The sequence below is a fragment of the Oncorhynchus mykiss genome, chromosome 5 (assembly GCF_057628025.1).
Source record: "Oncorhynchus mykiss isolate SJ-2025 chromosome 5, ASM5762802v1, whole genome shotgun sequence".
Classification (NCBI taxonomy): domain Eukaryota; kingdom Metazoa; phylum Chordata; class Actinopteri; order Salmoniformes; family Salmonidae; genus Oncorhynchus; species Oncorhynchus mykiss.
The window spans coordinates 68664214-68685632 of NC_143026.1; the positions used below are offsets into that span (position 1 = coordinate 68664214).

Genomic DNA, 21419 nt, shown 5'->3' on the forward strand with positions numbered 1-21419 from the left:
CCCCCCAGCCATAAGAAGTTAATCGTTTTCCAGAACTTCTTGGGATTCAATCCACAGAGAGAGAACTGCTCCTTAAAGTAACTAACTTTGGCCAGTCAGCCTGACTGTGCGTGTACCGAGCCTTTCGCCAAATGCAAGATCACGGTCGAACTAGTGCCTGAAGTTGTTTTAAATTATCATTTACTTTATGGGGACATGTTTGTTAACAATACACTGGAAATATTTTTTTTAAAGTCCAAGTGTCTCTGACATCCACCACCTCAAGCTGATTCTAGACCATTTTACAGAGGCCAGTTCATGAAGGAAGGCTTGCTCATTAAAGTTTTTTAGCAAGCATCTATGACAAATCAGGACAGGTAATTTCATTGAGCAGCCATTACGAACACAGGTTGTAAAACAGTGATTACTCAGGTCATTACAGAAAACACCAGTCTAATACCTATCAGTATTATTTGTGAGGATAACATCGAGGAGAGTAGCCCTTTCTGGGTGTTTAGAGTCGTACCTTGTGGGATTGGTAATAATCTGAGGAAGATTGAGGGAGTCCCATTGCTTTGGGACTTGTTTAGGTGGTTTAAGCATGTCCCAGTTTAGGTCACCTAGCAGGACAAATTCAGACTTAGTGTAAGGGGCCAGGAGAGAGCTTAGTGCAGGTAGGGTACAGGCCGGTGCTGATGGAGGACGATAGAGAACTGCTACTTTATATTTGTTGTTAGGGTGGGATTGGTGTAGATTGTGGGGGTCTGTGGGTGTTTTTTGACCAAATCTTTGGATTCCTCATGTCTTACTCATTGTTAGAAAAAACGTTTTGTCCAAATTGGATGTTAGGTACTGTATTAATTGAACATTATATGAATCCTATCAATTAAAATCTGAGATCAAATTATGTTTGAACAAAATAATGTTGCAGGAATGCTAATCTTATCTCGTTCTAACTACAGAAACGATTTAAAAGAAATCTGATATGGTGGGTGTCATGGCTTGCTGAAATGACATGGAAACACACACACAAACATAAACAGAGAGAGAGAGACAGACACTGCATCTGTTCCCAGAGCTGCTTTATTCTCTCTCAGAAGAACATTCATCCATCCACCCCCATTCTCTCTTTACCTACCTGCCTGCTTGGCTAAGAGGTGATGGGGATAATAAAATAGCAAGGGGGTGTTACATAAGTATAATACATAATATAGCCAGAGGGGAAACAGCCTAACTTAATCATCACCACTGATTGGGTTTGCTGGGACGCTCACGACAAGGACATGACAGGCTGTTGTTAGAATCCCAATGGACACTCTGCTTTCTGTTTGGGCTTCTGTTAAAGATAGAGGAACCGACAGCCTAGTAAGGAGGTTCCGGAGTACTTAATCAATCTGTATAGCCTAGATCAGGTGCAAAAATAGGTGGTATTTATTTACAGTGCAGGTAATGGAGAAGACTGGATCCAGAGATTTAGCCTATTTATAAAATCGCAAAAATTATAAAAAATAGTTGTTGACGATTTAAAAAAACATGCAATATTACTAGTGCTGATAGATTACTTTACTTTAATAAAATATTTGTTTTACTTGATGACTTTGTTATTTCATTCCAAGTCATCATCTCCTCTCTATAGAGCTGCTGCTAAGGCATACTTTTATGACTTTTATGACTATCAGTCACTTAGATCATGTATTTTCAGGTAGAGATGCCTCGCAAAGCATCTGCTTTCTATCCCTCTTGCGCGTTCTCTCTTGTCTCTGTGGACGAAGTCTCAATGTCTGCTCCACACAGACCAGACAGGTAAGCGGGTGCGCAATGGGTTATGGTAATTGTAGTAAATTACCCCGTTTTCTGAGCTAAACTATGTAGAATATTGGCCTGTTGGAAACCACAAGTCCCTAATACATCATACTGTTCGGCTTTATCTGATTTATCTCTACAGAAACTGAGCATCGAGCGCACAGGAGAAGAAAAAAAACGAACAAAATGGAATTCAAATAATTGAACTGACATCATTTAATTAGTTATTTAAAATACGAAAAATAACTGATATTTTGGTTAATCGCTCAGCTCTAAATATTATAGAGGACAAAGGTAAATCACCCATAAATTTCACGCCTCTAAGTGGCAGAGCTGTATACCTGCACAAGTAGCTCTTTATGAATGAGGAGAATGGCATTCTTAAAGGACCTGCCCTAACCTGGCATAAACCATTTTACTTTGTTTCAAGTTTTAATGTCACATGCACAAGTACTGTGAAATTCCTTTCTTGCTAACTCAAATCCCAACAATGCAATAATTAATAACAATGTAATACTGGAAAAAAACACGAGAAATAAGAAGAAATATGAACACAGGAAGTAAGTAAGCATACTATATACAGGGTCAGTTCCAATATCATGTTTACAATGTGCAGGGATACTGCAGTGATGGAGGTAGATATGTATAGGTGTATGGTGGCAGGGATACTGGAGTGATGGGGGTAGATATGTATAGGGGTAAGGTGACAGGGATACTGGAGTGATGGAGGTATATACACTATATATACAGAAATATGTGGACACCCCTTAAAATTTGTGGATTCAGCTAGTTCAGCCACACCCGTTGCTGACAGGTGTATAATATCGAGCACACAGACATGCAATCTCAATAGACAAACATTGTCAGTAGAATGGCCTTACTGAAGAGCTCACTGACTTTCCATGTGGCACAGTCATACAGTAGGATGCCACCTTTCCAACAAGTCAGTTTGTCAAATTTCTGTCCTGCTACAGTTACCCCGGTCAACTGTAATTGTGAAGTGGAAATGTCTAGGAGCAACAATGGCTCAGTCGTGAAGTGGTAGGCCACACAAGCTCACAGAATGGGACTACCGAGTGCTGAAGCATGTAGCGTGAAAAAAATCGTCTGTCCTGGCGTATAATTTTTTATCTATATCCTAAAAAATATTGTAGTTTTGAAACTACAGTAAAAGTGCAGTAATTGCTGTCGACTGGTATTTTGGATGCAGTATTTTCAGAATAACTGCAGTGTACTGTAGTTGAAATGCAGTAATACTGCACTATAACTGCAATTATATTGCACTGTAACTGCAGTTACAGTATACTGCAGTATATCACAGTTATACCGCACTCTGACTGCAATCTTTTTTCATAAGGGACGTTGCAATAAAAAATGTTTGCTTTGACTAGCGATAGGTGTTATGAGCCTGAGACTATGGTGAATTCCAGGACAGTAGGATTCCCTGAGAGGTTCGGCTCAAGCTGTTTGATTGGCGTTTGGTACCAACGGTTATTTCTTTTATACGGTCCTGGGGAGAGTTGGAGGAAGAACTCCCAATACAGTTTCCTTCTTTTTGTCACGTCTCTGCGTCTCATTCCTAGGATTTCGTCAGTGAATAGGTACGGCCTTTCACAGTTAATTATCCTAACCTGCTACGTTAATTCTCCTATCCTACTACGTTCATTCTCCTAACCTGCTATGTTAGTTCTCCTAACCCGGTACGTAACAAACCATCCGTCCCGACAAACCATCAGTATCTCCACACAGGGTATGACCCATGAAGATGCATTAAGAAACAAAAAAACATCACTCAATCAAAACAGTCTCATTATTACACACCTTTATAACACGATTCCCACATGGCTATATTTCAATGATACAGCTTAAGGAAGAGATGCAAACACCTGTTCTAATTAGCTATCTAGCATCTCCGAACACCTGTGTGTGGAACATTGTCAGGACAGTGGATGCTTGGCACAGTTGTTGCGGCACAGCACTTGAAATTAATGTTGCTGTCAGACACATAGTCAGACATTAGTCTGGAATGCTGTGAAAATAGGTCATCTGTGGATGGTAGAGACATGGAGGGTCCCCTTAGCTTGGCTCTAGCTGCGCTGAGCACCCCTACCCCTCACTCGCTCTCTATGGCTGGAATCTGGCTGTATTAATGTCTGCTTGGTGTTGAAAGGGACAGGTCGCTCTAATTCTGATGAATGGTCATCCCAGGGAAGAGGGGCAGAGCGAAGGAGAGACACTGAGAAAAAAGATACGGTTTAATTTGTGTCAGGGCTCTCCGTAAACTCATTCATCATCTCAGCTCTCTGTGATCTAGTCCTCTTCCTGGCCGCTGTTTCAACAGGATCTCCCACAATGCACCGCTTCAGTGCTCCCCAGTAGCCACAACTCACCACGTTACGTCCTGTTTCACACAACCCTCGTCTATTGCTCATACACACACACACACACACACACACACACACACACACACACACGCACAACAGTGTATCTATCTCACCTCCCTAAAGAAGGCCTGGATAGTTGGATAAAACAATAGCTCTCAGGGATGATGGTGTGTAGGGTACTCTCCACTAGTGTTTCTGTATTCATGCATTCCATCATCTGCCAGACTGTGGGCTGCTATGGCCAATCCACATCCAGTGTACCCTCTCTTGGTCCATGGTAATTCTCCTGTGGAGAAGTGGCCTTTCAACATCATACCGTTGGTACAGTACATCATAATATTGCACATATACATCAAACAAGTACACATATACACACACACACACACAAAACACACAAACATTTATGTTATGATTATAAAGAATTGACCAGTGGTGTTAATGCACAGTAGCAGTGATCCTGGTCCATCACATAAATGGTAATGTGTGAATTAATGGTGTAGGGAAAGCATTGACTGTGTTTAAGGCCTATCAGTGCTTTATGGCTGGCTCACAGCTTCTTAACGTGTGTGTGTACTGCTTTAAATGCTGACTCCATTAGCTAGGCAGCTTGTTCTGATGCGATGGGCCATCGTTTCTCTAAGGCTTTAATTCAATACCTTGTATAATCCTGCGTCTGTAATGCACCAAATGTCCTAATGTGGTGAGGCCTTGCTCAGTCATGCCTGCGCAAGATTGATTTCAGTTGGGCCACTTATCTGTGGTAGACTGGCTGTGTCTGAGTGGATTGTGGGCCGCTAACAGCCAATACCAGCGTTCAGAGAGGTATATTAATACACTGGGAAATGGAGGGAAAACATATGCAGGGCCATACTCTCGGTCTCTCTCACTATCACTAATCTCTCTCTCCATGACTTGGACGGACTTGCTGATTGATTGAAGCCTTGCTCTAACTTGTTGTGTGTCTGTTCTCCACAGTGGGAGGAGGTGAGTGGCTACGATGAGAACCTCAACACCATCAGGACATACCAGGTGTGTAACGTGTTCGAGCCCAGCCAGAACAACTGGCTCCTCACCACCTTCATCGACAGACGAGGGGCTCAGCGTGTTTATGTGGAGATGCGTTTCACCGTACGTGACTGCAGCTCCATCCCTAGTGTCCCCGGCTCCTGTAAGGAGACTTTCAACCTCTACTACTACGAGACAGACTCGGTCATCGCCACCACCAAGGGAACCTCCTTCTGGATGGAAGCTCCCTACCTGAAGGTGGACACCATCGCGGCCGACGAGAGTTTCTCCCAAGTGGACTTCGGTGGACGATTGATGAAGGTCAACACGGAGGTGCGGAGCTTTGGCCCTCTCTCCCGTAATGGGTTCTACTTGGCCTTCCAGGACTACGGGGCCTGCATGTCCCTGCTGTCAGTACGTGTCTTCCATAAGAAATGCCCCAGCGTGGTGCAGAATTTCGCCATCTTCCCAGAGACGATGACGGGCGCCGAGAGCACCTCACTGGTCATCGCCAGAGGCACGTGCATCGCTAACTCAGAGGAGGTGGACGTGCCCATCAAGCTGTACTGCAATGGAGATGGGGAGTGGATGGTTCCCATCGGGAGCTGCACCTGCAAGGCTGGCTTTGAGCCGGATAACGGCAATGTCTGTAGAGGTGAGATCAGTTCTCCTCACTCATAATAACCCCTATCACGCTTTGTGTTACTGTGTCTTACTGTCCTATTGGAAATTTGAAGGCATTGTGTCTCACTGTGGAAACAGTGGTGATGATAGACAAAGTAAGGAGCAGAAAATATTTTGTTTTGTCTGGCAATCACTGCTGTCAGGGGATAGCTATGTGGGCGGCCAGACAATCAAAGACTGTACTGAGGGAAGACTGATTTGACCAGCAGCAGGCATATAATTTGAAAAGTTCATAATTTTAATAATTATTTCACATCAAGGAACCGAAAGGGGAACGTTTTGTCTAGCACCAGTCAGATGCACGTGGGGACAACTAACCAACAACTATAAGGATTTCTCATGCTGAGATAGCTCTGATTGTATATTATTTTGGAAAAATGGTTTTAAATGTTGGTTATTCTATACAGTAATTTGATTATCATGCCAACAAAGTTATTAAGTTAGGTTTTCCATAAACTTTTTCTGATCAGTTTAGCTCTTTAGATTTTCCACTGCAGTATCTACGGTGAGCTACCTGCATGGAATGTTTTCCTCCCCCAGCACTATGTTCAGATTTGATCTTTGTCTCATAGAAGGAGGACATCTGATGTGTTCCATTCTGATGTTACTTACAGTAGTGACCTCATTCAGGACACACACACACTCTTTTTGACTCCTGCTGTATCTTCTCTCACTGATGGTCAGTCTGCCTGTATAGAGACCATATAAGATTGATCGGCATATGCGCTGATCAATAATATAGATATTAAACCTTTCCTCCTAATATGGAGTCGAGCCTGTTTCACAGATGACCTAGTGGAGTCCTTGACTGGGGAGTCGTTGACTTCGTTCTGCCTCTGAGGTAAGCATTTAGATCAGTCAAAGAGTGGTACAGCAAGAGCTGATTACTGTACTGACGGTAACATAGGTATGTGTCATCTAATAGTGAAGACATGTTTATGAAAGTGTCACTATGTCTATGAGAGTGGATGTATGTGACAATAAAGGATCAGATTCATAATTGAAAAAAGAAGTGTAGCCACTGGAATGTTTTCATAAGCTTGTCAGAACATTTCTAAGTGACAGATTCTAAAGGTGTTTATTTGGGTTACTGTGACATGGTGCTGCTCTAAAAGCAAGACTTGGCCCTGCTCTGCAGTGTTTTATTAGCAGCCTGATCCCTTTATGTCTGGGATTGGTTCTAAGGATACTTTTTTCAGTCCATCTGCTCATACGCTCAATCATGCATCAGTATGTTAGCATTACCTACATGAAATATCTCTGATGTTTAGTTATTTGTCAGAAAGTTGAGACATTTTAGATTTTTGTCACTGCCTACTGCTAGGGATATGCGACTGTGAGTAGTCCAACACATTGGAAAGGCCTTGGAGTGCTTCATGAAAGTCTCATTTATCATTACAAAAAAGTGAATCCAGCCCCAGAAGTGTTAATAAAGATGTGATGACAGCTCATCAACACCTTGTGGCTGGCCAGAGAATAGGATAGGAGAGCTATTGCTTGCTGGAGAGATGTGGTGAGTTGAAGTCCGGCTGACCGTCTAGGTATCCAGTTGCTCTCCATACAAGATCCAACCCAGCCCAACCTCGGGGCTTCCTGATGGTGTAGTGATAACTGCCGGCTTACTGTTGAAACCCCCACATCAGAGTGCAAAAAGAAACTGCCACCTGCCACCAGTATCCACACCTGCCAATCATTGGACCATAGTGGCACTCTTGACAAAATCTCTGTGTGAATAAAAAATTGTATGAGGAATGAGATGATGAAGGGGGAGAATAGTATAGAAAGAGAGGGAGGAGAAAAGGGACAGAGATAGAGTGAGAGAGAGAAGTAGGGGCGGAGCAGAGAGAAAGAAGGAGAACAAGACAGGGAAAGACACACAGAGAGAAAGCTAATGGTGAATGCTACAGTAAATACGCGTGTTGGCCCTGTGCTGACACGAGGCCTCCACCAAGCTTGCAACTGTCAGGTATTTAATAAGAATTTCATAGATCAGCTCAGCGCTCAGCAGCATAATTAATCATGGAAATTGGCTCTGCTTGTCAGATTAAAAAGGCTAGTGCCCTCTGCCTCGTCACATCATATTAGAATCTATTTTTTCTTGTCCTCCTACGTTCTTTCCCATATTCTTTTCTTATTCTATCCTTTTCCTAAAAGGTCCTTTTGCTCCATTTTCTCAAGGTATCCAATCATTTATTTCGATCGAGTCTTTAATCCATTTTGTTCTCACACCCTTTTACATCTCCCACCTCCCTTTATCTATGCAGCTGGGGCGAGGGGGTGGAGGTGGTGGGGGGTGCACATGTGTATATGTCTTTGAATGATATTAAGTGTTCTTGTTACATGTTAATTGGCCAAGTAGGTTCGAACCAGATCACTTCGCTACAGGCTTAAATTCACCTCATATCTATTCAATGCACACGATTGGAGAGAGAATGAGAGCAGAGAAGGAGAAGAAAACAGTAAAGAAGAGTGGTCAAGGCCGCCCGCTATGGTTGGTCTGACTGAATATATTACACAGGAGAGATCATGAGAGAGGCCATAGGCTCAGAATATAAATGCGGTGACTTATATTCAGTTCCTTTGTTCAATGACAGTAGATACTTTGCGCCACAGGGGCACTATGAAGTATAGATTCTGCTGAGTAGAAATTCTATATAAATCAGTCAGGTTTCATATTGATGGGTGATTATTTGCTGTGGAAGTGTTCTTAAATTGTTCCAAAGGGTCTACACAGTGGCTGGTGACATTAGCAGAAACTATTGTAATGTTGAATTTGTCAAGTTGAAAGTGTCAAGTAACCTAGTGTTCCACATCCTGTGTGACTGTTTGCCTCATCGGGACAGCACACATTCATTATTCATTAGATGGGTAGCGAACTCTCTTCTCACTACTGTGCACTATTTCAATGGCCAGTTCCCTTGATGTCTGACTCACTCCATAGCCCCTTTTTAAGCCATCCCAGAATGCACCTCTCTCTTGCACCAGAGGCACCATACTACTGCTTCTGCATATAGATACAAGGCAGGGACAGAATGAAGAGGTGCACCAGGTCTCTCTGGCTTCCAGACACATTAGCATTAATATTTCAAATATTCAAATAACGTTATTTAACATGCAGTAGGCTGAAGCAGATGATGCCTGATTCACTGGCAACTTGATTGACTGCTCATACTCAAACTTATCAGGGGTTGTTATTTATGCAAGATGCCTGATTGATCAGCTGGCAGGGCTGGCACAGGTGGGCACACTGGCACCCTTGCCTGCTGTGGAGGGGACAGGACAGGGGACACAGAGAGAGGGCAAAGCCACTCAAGGGGCTGAGGGCAGTTTGTCACTGTCACAGACAGAGACACATACTTCATTTGGCATTCTGCAGCAACCTCCTCAGAGCCTGGTCTCCAAATGGAACACAGAATTGGATGGCGCCACTCGATATTCCTCTCACTCACTCTTACTCTATGGAGAGGGAATCTGTAGGCATAGCACCACTGAAGGTGATAGTCTGGGAGGTCTGGTGGAGAATGGGGCTATGCCATTTATAAGTCCTGAGGGAAGATTAAGGTCAAATAGGGACAAGAGAATGAGAGAGAGATGAGGGTGTAAGGGAGAGAAAATACAGTGCCTTCAGAAAGTATTCACAACCCTTTACTTTTTCCACATTTAGTTGTGTTACAAAGTGGGATTAAAATGGATTACATTTTTTGTCAAAGATTTATACAAAATACTCTTTAATGTCAAAGTGGAAAAAAAATCTTACATTTGTAAAACATTCATGAAACATTAAACACTATCTTGATTAGACAAGTATTCAACCTCCTGCGTCAATACATGTTAGAATCATCTCTGGTAGCGATGTGAGTCAGTCCAGTCACACCTGAATTGTGTAACATTTGCCTATGATTCTTTTCAAAATTCTTCAAGCTCTGTCAAATTGGTTATTCATCATTGATAAACAACCATTTTCAAGACATTCCATAGATTTATAAGTAGATTTAAGTCAAAACTGTAAATTGACTGTCATCTTGGTAAGCAATTCCAGTGTAGATTTGGCCTTATGTTTTAGGTTATTGTTTTGCTGAAAGGTGAATTCCCATTGTCTGGTGGAATGCAGACTGAACCTGTTTTTCCTCTAGGATTCTGCCTGTGCTTAGCTCCATTCTGTAAATGATTTATTCTGAAAACTCCCCAGTCCTTAACGATTACAAGCATACCCATAAGTGAAATTGGCGCCGACAGAGGTCTGCCTCGCTTCTTCCTCTTAGGAAACTTGGCAGTATTTTTTTTAAATGTATTATTCCTTACATTGTTAGCCCAGAATTGTTTTTGTGTTATTACATATAGCCAGAAAGAACTATTGGATATCAGAGCGGCGGTAACTCACCAGCACTACCAGCATCACGACCAGGAATACGACTTTCCCGAAGCAGATCCTTTGTTCACACCCACCAGGGCAACTGAACTGATTCCAGAAGACGACCCTGTCAAGTTGTATAATGATAGTAGACAAGTGCAGGAATACGTAATAAGGGTTTTATTTTCTCCACCCAAACAAGATGCGAGGTGTAAACCTCTAAATAATACACGGGACGAGACCCGTAAAACAAGAGCACAATAACACGTAGCATGGAAGCCGATACAACAGCACAGGTTGATCAACAAGACCAACGGGCATGGTAACAATAACCGACAAGGACAATGGGGAACGGAGGGCACATATATACACATACTAATCAGGGGGAATGGGAACCAGGTGTGTGTAATGAGACAAGACAGTCCGAGGTTGTTGGTAATGAATCCAGTTCAGTGACACCTAGAGGGCCGGTGACGTAGACCTCCGGAGCTGGTGAACGGAATGAGCAGCAGTACCGGAAGGATCCGTGACAGACCCAAAACAACAACGGCGATGGAGAAGTACTCGGAATGATCTTCTAGTCCGATTTAGGAGGCGCGCACACACTACCCACTTCTTCCGAGTATATCACTCGCTAATGTTCAGTCTCTGGATAATAAAGTTGACGAGCTCAGGGCAAGGGTTTCTTTCCAGAGAGACATCAGGGATTGTAACATACTGCTTCACGGAAACATGGCTCTCTCGGGATATACTGTCCGAATCGGTCCAGCCAGCTGGATTCTCAGTTCATCGCACAGACCGAAATAAATATCTCTTCGGGAAGAAGGGTGTGTTTCAGGATTAATTAACCTCTTGAAGCTAGGGGGCACAATTTTTATGTTTGGAAAAATAATGTTCCCAAAGTAAACGGCCTATTTCTCAGGACCAGATGCTAGAATATGCATATAATTGACAGATTGGGATAGAAAACACTCTAAAGTTTCCAAAACTGTAAACATATTGTCTGTGAGTATAACAGAACTGATATTGCAGGTGAAACCCTGAGAAAAATCAAATCAGGAAGTGGCTTCTATTTTGAAAACTCCCATGTTCCATAGCCTCCCATTGCTCCATTTAAAGGGATATCAACCAGATTCCTTTCCCTATCGTTTCCTCAAGGTGTCAACCGTCTTCAGACATAGTTTCACATAGTTTCACATAGTTTCACACAGTGGTCACATGAGTTTTGCTCACGCTACAGAATTTGGACAGCCATTGTTTTTCCCTCTCCTACTGTGAAAGACATTTGCGGTTGATATATTATCGATTATATATTTTAAAAACAACCTGAGGATTGATTATAAAAAATGTTTGACATGTTTCTGTGGATATTACGGATATTATTTGGAATTTGTCTGCGTTCTTTCCTGTGGATTTCTGAACATAACGCGCCAAACAAACGGAGGTATTTTGGATATAAAAATCATCTTTATGGAACAAAAGGAACATTTTGTCTGGAACATTTTGTCTGCGAATTTGTCTGCGCTCTTTCCTGTGGATTTCTGAACATAATGCACCAAACAAACGGAGGTATTTTGGATATAAAAATAATCTTTATGGAACAAAAGGAACATTTGTTGTGTAACTGTGTAACTCTCGTGAGTGAAAACGTCCGAAGATCATCAAAGGTAAACTATTAATTTGATTGCCTTTCTGATTTTCGTGACCAAGCTACCTGATGCTAAGTGTACTTAATGTTTTGTCGTGCGATCGATAAACTTACACAAACGCTTGGATTGCTTTCGCTGTAAAGCATAATTTCAAAATCTGAGACGACAGGTGGATTAACAAAAGGCTAAACTGTGTTTTGCAATATTGCATTTGTGATTTCATGAATATGAATATTTGTAGTAATATTATTTGACTTGGGGCGCTATGCTATTCGGTGGTCAAATAATATTACTAGAAAATATTCATATTCATGAAATCACAAGTGCAATATTGCAAAACACAGCCTTTAGCCTTTTGTTAATCCACCTGTCGCATCAGATTTTGATAAAAACATCCTAAAGATTCATTCTATACAGCGTTTGATATGTTTCTACGACCAACTTTTTGGCATTTCTGTCCGACCTTTCCGCTGGACTCCGCTGCGCCTCGTGAGTTTCGATTTGTTTACTAAACGCGCTAACAGAAGGAGGTGTTTGGACATAAATTTACTTTATCGAACAAATCAAACATTTATTGTGGAACTGGGATTCCTGGGAGTGCATTCTGATGAAGATCATCAAAGGTAAGTGAATATTTACAATGATATTTCTGACTAATGTTGATTACACAACATGGCGGATATTGCTTTGGGCTCTGAGCGCCGTACTCAGATTATTGCATGGTATGCTTTTTCCGTAAAGATTTTTTGAAATGTGACACAGCGGTTGCATTAAGGAGAAGTTTATCTAAAGGTCCATGTATAATAGTTGTATCTATTATCAATGTTTATTATGAGTATTTCTGTGAATTGATGTGGCTCTCTGCAAAATCACAGCATGTTTGGGAACTACTGAACATAACACGCCAATGTAAAATGAGATTTTTGGATATAAATATTAACTTTATCGAACAAAACATACATGTGCTGTGTAACATGAAGTCCTATGAGTATCATCTGATGAAGATCATCAAAGGTTAGTGATTAATTGAATATACATTTCTGCTTTTTGTGACAACTCTCTTTGGCTGGAAAAATTGGCTGTGATTTTCTGTGACTTGGTGACCTAACATAATCGTTTGTGGAGCTTTCGCTGTAAAGCCTTTTTAAAATCAGAAACTGTGGCTGGATTAATGAGAATTGTATCTTTAAAATGGTGCCTAATACTTGAATGTTTGACAAATTTGATTTATGAGATTTCTGTTGTTTGAATTTGGCGCCATGCAATTTCACTGGCTGTTGGCGAGGGGTTCCGCTAGCGGAACGAACCCCGTTCTCAGACAGGTTAATGTACCATAGTACAGGTCGGTCGGGAGCTCCCCCGGGGCAGTCCCGTTACTTTTCTTATATACGGCTATACAAAAAAGTCATAAAGCATGATTTACATGATTCTTTATTCATCATTAACTTTGGTTTCTGCACGTGACTGACCTATACCTCACAAGGCTTCTTCTCTCCAAACTGAGACCTTGAAACTGAGATACCCTTTTTGGTTCACATACAGCAATGTTCTGGGCGTACTGTCAAATTACTTATACTGATAGTGAGGATTCCTCCATCCACGATCAATTAGTCACTTCCATGAACCTATCTTATTGGTTATTATGAAAGCAGCATTGATCTGATACACAAACATACAATTTTCCCTCACACAGGCTTCCTTCTTTTCACTCTGTCAATGAGGTTAGTATTGTGGAGTAACTACAATGTTGTTGATCCATCCCCCGTTTTCTCCTATCACAGCCATTAAACTTAAACTTCAATTAAACTTCAACTATAAACTTCAACTGTTCACCATTGGCCTCATGGTGAAGTCCCTGAGTGGTTTCCTTCCTCTCCATCAACTGAGTTAGGAAGGATGTCTGTATCTTTGTAGGTACTGGGTGTATTGGTACACTATCCAAAGTGTAATTAATAACTTTACCATGCTCAAAGGGATATTCAATGTCTGTTTTTTACCAATCTAGTAATAGATGCCCCTCTTTACGAGGCATTGTAAAACCTCCATGGTCTTTGTGGTTGAGTCTGTGTTTTGAAATGTACTGGTCGACTGAGAGACCTTACAGATAATTGTATGTGTGGGGTACAGAGATGAGGTAGTCATTAAACAATTGTTAAACACTTATTGCATACAGAGTGAGTCCATGCCACTTATGTGACTTGTTAAGCAAACGTTTACTCCTAAACTCATTCAGGCTTGCCATGACAGAGGTTGAACATTTATTGACTCAAATTTTGAAGAACAATTCCACTTTGACATTATGGGGTATTGTGTTTAGGCCAATGACAATAACATCTGAATGAAATCCATTTTAAATTCAGGCTGTAAAAAAAGGGGTGTGAATACTTTTTGAAGGTATTGTAAGTGTACCTTTGTTTCAGTTTGCATGTGATAAAGAGCGACTTGGTATTTGCATGAATCAGACCTGGGATCAAATGCTATTTAGGGTATTTCAATTACTTTCAAAGACATTTGTAAGTAAGTATTTGGATATTTCTGATTTGGAAACGTAGTTGAATATTGGAATGTATTTGGAAATACACCTGGAAAATATATATTGTTATTGATTTTATATACATTTTTATGTGGTTGGCTGCTTTTCCTTCCCTCTGCGGTCCAACTCATCCCAAGCCATCTCAATTGGGTTGAGGTCGGGTGATTGTGGAGGCCAGGTCATCTGATGCATCACTTCCCTACGTCACTGTAAAAAATGATTTATTGTTTCAACTTATTATTTCCAGTGATCTAGTTGCATGGGCTTTTTCAAGCTCAGAGTACTTTACATTTCACGTTATCCTAGCTTTTATTACATTTATTTTGACTAACAATAGGCGGTTAATTTGATGTTTGTAAATTGTTAATTTCATTTGATATTATTTGAATCATTTTAAACCTTTTATGTTAACAATAAATGTGGAGTTCTAATAACTAAAGCTACATTTATTGTTGACAAATAATAGACAGTAGACAGTATACAAAAATAGACAAATAATAGAAATCCACTTCATTTCAGTATAACCAACCATTTTTAGTTGAAATAATTTCAGATTTTGTTAAGTCAATTTTCAGTTAAGTTATTGTAACTAGTAATACAGTTATCATAACTACATTTAAAGTTTACATAACATGTCACGTTATCCTTGCTTAGACCATTTTGTTAAGTGCTCTGAGCTTGAAAAAGGCCACGCAACTGGATGACTGGAAATAACAAGTTGAAACAAACTTAAAGCTAGAGTTATCTGAACTAAAGCCAGTTACTTCAATGTATAAAAGAGTTAACCATTTGCCACTATAACTTACTATTCTGAGTTGAATCTTTTCCCTATATTGTTATGTCAACTTTTAATAAAGTTATCATAACTACATTTAAAGTCTACATAACAAAATTGTGACATGTAATGTACTCTGAGCTTGAACAAGGCCATGTAACTAGATAACTGGAAATAAAAGTTGAACAACATTAAAGTGTGAATTGTCTAAAGCCACATTTTAAGAGTTAACCGTTTACAATTATTGTTCATTCAGCATGCACTTAAGTCAAGCCTACTTCATATTGAATTATTGTAACAGAGTTCTCATCCTGTTTGGCGGGTGGTGCTACACTGTGGCTACAAGCAAGTCAAGCAGGCCACACATAAATAACTAAACTATTAATGACATAACAGACAAGCTTGCCACAGCCTGCAAGTTGAGAACCACTGTTCTAACTCAACAAAATGACATTGACGAATAAACCATGTAAACCAGTATGTACAGTTGAACAAAGTTCAGATTTAGTAAAGCTTATCTTCATTTTAAAATGACTATATTTACAATGATTGATTTACTATCAAGAGTACATTGATCGATTCAACAACTTACATTGAAATCAATGAATTCCATCTAGCTTGTAATGACAACTTAATAGTCCTATCGTGTATTTCAGAACATTTATTACACTATGTATTAACAAACAAATACATTTGCAACATTGTATTGTTCCCTAGAATGCATTTTGATTGTCATGAAAAAAAATATCTAACAATGCATATTTTTAGATGCATGTCTTTGGGTCCATTTAAACGGGCAGCCAAATTCTGCTGTCACTAATTGGTCTTTTAACCATTCAGCTAAGATTTAGAAGAAAAAAAAAAAAATGTTTTGTCCATTTAAAAAAAATCCTCTGTCCAATAAACCCATACATATTTGTAAATGGCACCATTGAAACATGGTTTTATGGCACGGTAAATAAAACTTCAAACACTGATCATAGACAACCTTCAGAATGGTTTCTAAGACAAGTTGGTGTCGAGTGTGATTTTTTTTTTCTAACATGCTGTAAACATTTTCAGAATGCACTGTAGTTAATGGGAAGAGATGATGGCAAATCAATGGTCTCTAACAAAAGACGGTTGTAGTTTTGTAGACTGAAGGTCACACGTTAAAATAGGGTAACTTAAGACTTCCCAAAACTGATTTAGGCAAAAAACAGCATCATTGTCTGAGGAATTAACTCACCTACTGCGAGTAAAACAAAAACACAGCAAATAGTTGTCTTAACAAAGAAGACGGTTCTTCAGCCCATGCACTTTTGCTGTTCAGTTTTCTGCACCAATCTTCAATAACATTTTCTGAACCACCTCAAAAGTGTACCTCAAACATTTTGGGTAATCCATGTTCAGACAATAAAGAAGCCCAATCAAAGTGGCAAAGGCATTTGGGACATTGTGAAGTTCATGTGTGATCACCTGCTCTTCAATCACAAGGGCAACATCCACATTGTCAGCTAGTATTGGGTCATCTGCTGCAACTCCATCCACAACGACAAGGATACCGATTTTCACTCCGCGGGGGACTTCTTCAGAATCCGTTGTCTTCTGAAAATCAGAACAAAAATAGGCAAAGATTAGAGGCATTGCCCTACAAAACATCCTCCAATACAAATTTTCTGTGACACTGTCTGCAAATGGACTGTTGCTTATTGATGCAGGCAAGTGATGTGGCAGGTAGACTAGTGGTCAAGAGCATTGTGCCAGTAAACAAGCATGGTCCTTAAGCACGTCAGTCAACCATGACTGGTGTAGATAGAATGCATTCTTAGTTGAGGTAAAACATGGTCTGTTCTTTTTCCATTTGTAAAAACAATTGATTGTCCACTATAGCGCTGCGAAGGTCCATGGTCATTCAACACTGAAAATGAGGGGGAAAACCATGTAAAGCCTCATCTATCATTTAGTGCTTGGCAATCAGCTCTTTCTACAACATTCTTTATATTACAGGTGCACTGTGTAGAATTCCACCTCTACTACTTTCTTTTTAAATGACCAGCTTGCAAAAGCTGTAAACTATATTTCTGGATATTTAAAAAATATAAAAAGTTATTTCGATAGAACAATGATTCCCAACAATAAGCAATTCATTTGTTAGACAAAAGCACAGCCTAAAATGCAAAGTTTGTATGAAGACGGACCGGCACAAGCCCACTGACGAGCAATGTTGAAGCAAAACTGATTGCAATTCCTGTTCAAATGCCAAAGTAAAACATATAAAACATTTCATTTCTGAAAGAGATGTCCTTATATACTGTAGTTGTTCACATTTGATTGGGCCTGTGTGTTATAATCACCTCAGATTTTTATTTATTTAACTAGGCAAGTCAGTTAAGAACAAATTCTTATTTTCAATGACGGCCTAGGAACAGTGGGTTTAACTGCCTGTTCAGGGGCAGAACGACCTTGTCAGCTCGGGGATTTGAACTTGCAACCTTTCAGTTACTAGTCCAATGCTCTAACCACTAGGCTACCCTGCCGCCCCATGGTGACAGACATTCAACTTGACTCCATTGAACGTTACAGTGCATCATGATTCATAGGAAATGTCCCTCTCTGGGAGAAAGCATAAGGTTATGGTGAAAGGTTGCATACCTCATATGTCTTCAAAAAATATGTTAGGTCTTCTCGCAGTAAGTATGGCAAGCCATGGAGCACAGCCGCTCTCTTCCTTTGATTGGAACTCTAACAACAAAAGCACAATTTACTGTTTTACGACATTATTCATGTGGTTTTCAATGATAAGGTCTCATCCCCAATATTGATGTGTATTTAAAAAAGTAGCAATTATCAATACACCAGAATGAAGGTAATAACTGTACAGAATACTTTAATATCAATATAATCGAACCTACGTCTTTATCAAGACTGTCCATCAGGTGTTTTAGCTCCATCCCTCCACCACTCTTGGCCCGGTAGAATTCAAGGAGCTTGGAAAGATGACTGTCCAGGCCTTCATAACATGTCTTCTTGAGGTCCACAGACACCAGTCTCATGAACTCCAGAGCAACCTGTTTGAAGAGCATAACATACCAGGGAAGGAATTTTAGGGACAAGGGAGTGCCCAATCTGCCAGCGCACCAAAACAATCAGCCAGGGCACTAAGGCCATCAAGCAAAATAGCCAATTACATTGCTACAAAACATAACATTTAATGTAGGAAAGTGATTAAAATTATCCGCTGCTACTTTCAGACCAAATGGTTACCATGGTAATGGAGTACAGTACTTATACTGATTTGGGGGAAATATATATTGCAGTTTAAACTGAAACTAAAACTGAAAACCCAGAAGCATGTGATTTAAAATATACATAGCTAGGAAACATGGAAACATAAACTAGCAAAGTCTCAGTTGGGATAATTTCAAATGTATCTATGACAGCCTGTGACTGCCACTGCCCTCATTGTTAAATAAAGTTAAGAGATTCAAGTCAATCTATGAAACTAAATGACAGAAATACTTTGAAAACAACAAAGGTTTATAGCCATAATTTACTTTAAAAAATGAGTGATACACTTACACTGTATAGAACCCTGCATTTGTGTGACCTATAAGCAGTCAGAGTTATGATTTTTACACCCAGCCTTAGAGCACTACAGATAAAAGGAATACGTTTTTGGAAAGAATATTACATTAATAACTTATGTAGTTTCTTGTGTCCTCTAATCACCTTCATCTCAAAATGCACAAAAGTCTGAGAGTCAAGCTCTTGAAGTATGAGAAACTGTGTATATTATTAATTTCAACAATCACAGAAAATCTTATTGGACCATTTGCAGATTTTAAATAAGCAGTTATCTGTCTGAACAGCGCGGGCCATCTAGATTTGATGTCAATCACAAGGGGCTCATCTTCCACAATCTCCTTTCTTCTTAATGAGAAAGTAGTCATCATTTCTGCATCAACAGTTACCCAGTTATTTTCTGAATCTCTTCTTGCATATAATCCTTATTGTTGAAATTTCTTCTCAAATGAGAAAAGTACTGCTTAACATTACAGGGCTCAGAAAAATGACAAAGGTCACATTTTATGCAAGCAGTAACTGTTTCATGAACATTTCTTCGATGTTGAGTCAAATGCTTCTTGAGTGCTATTTCTGTTTTACAAGGTGCACGGACAGTCTTGATGGATTCATGGTAATGGGCAGGTATTGCATAATGTCCAAGCTTCAATTTGTAATGTCTAATAAGGATGCATTGATTTGATGTGTCAAATCTGCAGTACTTATGGTTCCACTTCATCCATTGACGGATGAATGCTTTTGGATTTCCAAGAATCTAAAAAATAATGTTTACGTAAACATTTTTATTCACTTTAGTTAATGTGTTAATTATTAACATTATTCTGAAATTGATGAATTCAAGATTTAAGTGCTGTCTAGGTAAACCTGTTTACTAACTGCAAAGTTCATTTTTATAACATGGTTTGTTTAATAACATTTCATTACACCCAAACTAACAATTGTAAAATAACAAAATATATGCTAACATTACTACTTGCAAGATTAGGATATTTAATCATTAGAATATTCTTAGCTAGGTTTTTAAATCTAACATTTTGGAAAAAATAAGGGTTTTAAACCTAATACTAACTAGAAGCATGGCTAGCAAACATCTTTCCGTTGTACTGTTATGCAGGTTGTCAAACTATTTCCAAAATAGCCAACAAGCAGCTTTTATCAGCACATTTGCAATTCCGACCACAGGCTATCTAGCGCCATGCTAACTAAACACACTAACTAACCAGCACATGTGCAAATTCGGCCACGTGTCCTAACTAACACTATGCTAGCTAACACCATGCTAAATAGCGCGATGCTAGCTAACAGCATATTAGCTAAATGCCACAACATACCATGGAGAATTTAGTTAGCTACATAACCCATATCTGATGTTTGGCTAGCAAGTCACTGAATACAACCACAATAGTAAAATAAACTGATAACAGCTCATTACCACCCAATCTAATAGTAATTGTAACTACAAGCATAGCTACAGTTGGCTTTTGTAGCTAGCTACTGTTATACAAGTAGTAAAATAAACTGAACTAAAATAAACTAAAATAAACTATCAAACAAATGACAAGTTAGTCAGCATGGGTGCAATTTGGCGCCATGTGTGCTGCTGGCTAGAGCGGTACTATTTAACAGCATGATTACAGCAAGCTTTGCTGCAATTATACTACAGTACACATAGTAGTGAGGGGTCATTCGCGAGCGAGTCGGCTCTAAGAGTGGGCTCTTGTAGGTGAACGTTGGGAGCCGGCTCACATACCAGAAGAGCCAAATCTATTTATAAAAACATTTAAAAAATGAAGATATGAATAATCAAAATATTTAAATTAATAGAATTAGCTAATTCAAAGAACAAAAATAATAATAAAATAAGATAGGCCTAAATGCTCAAGTGCACAAATTAGTTCTGACAGTCTGAGCAGACAAACAGCCTCACCTGTTGTTCAGACAGACACACATTGTCAACCAATGAACCAAAGATGCCTAGCCAACTCACTCACAGTCACTTAGCAGCCGAGGAGAGAGAGGAAGGACAGGTGTGAAAACAACAGCTGGAAAATGAGTTGGAAGCACAGTAGCATTTGGATGCATTTTAATAATGTAGACAATGTTAGCACACAGTGTAGAATTTGCCAAAACAAAATCTCATATAAATCCGGTTCTACGCACAACCTACATCGGCATATGCAAACTGTCCACCCAACTGTGAAGCTAGCTGTAGCGGAGCTTCGAGAAACTAGCGGTCCTGCTAGTGATAGTGGTGGAGCAAGCACCTCCACACGTGGAGATGTATCCACTCAGTCAAGTAGGCCTACTCCGCGACCCACAGCAATGCAGTCTTCGTGGAGGACAGAGGTTTTAGAAATTATAGCAATAGTCTAAAACCAATGTACACAATTCCAAGCAGGAAAACCCTTTCAAAATCACTTATTCCACAACTGTACGAGAAAACACAGGCGTCAGTGTGGGAAAGATTCCAACAAGCTACTGCAGTTTGTCTTACCACTGACTGTTGGACATCAAGGGTAACCACTTCTTACATGCTCGGTTACATGTCACTTCATTGTAGATTTTTCGATGTCTAGCTATCTTCTGGACTGCTTTGAGTTCAGCGTCAGACACACCTCAGAGAACTTGCTAGAGGAACTGTTGAGAGTGGCCAGAGAATGGCAAGTAGATGGAAAAGTGGTCTGTTGTGTTA

The 21419-nt window shown here is 39.9% G+C and overlaps 2 protein-coding genes across 2 annotated transcripts in view; one reads left to right on the forward strand and one right to left on the reverse strand.

Moving 5' to 3' along the window:
• The window catches only part of LOC110524404 (ephrin type-B receptor 1), a 208988-nt gene that overhangs the window by 61897 nt on the left and 125672 nt on the right, over positions 1-21419 (forward strand). The window contains exon 3 of the mRNA XM_021604004.3: positions 5142-5826. Within this exon, the coding sequence (XP_021459679.2) occupies positions 5142-5826 (685 nt within the window). The remainder of the gene's footprint in view (positions 1-5141; positions 5827-21419) is intronic.
• LOC149983559 (uncharacterized) lies at positions 16363-19095 on the reverse strand. Its single transcript, XM_090236575.1, has 3 exons — positions 18982-19095; positions 18054-18213; positions 16363-16884 (listed from the first exon to the last, which is right to left on the reverse strand). The coding sequence occupies exons 1-3, from the start codon at positions 19093-19095 to the stop codon at positions 16472-16474; spliced, it is 687 nt and encodes a 228-aa protein (XP_090092701.1). The 3' UTR covers positions 16363-16471.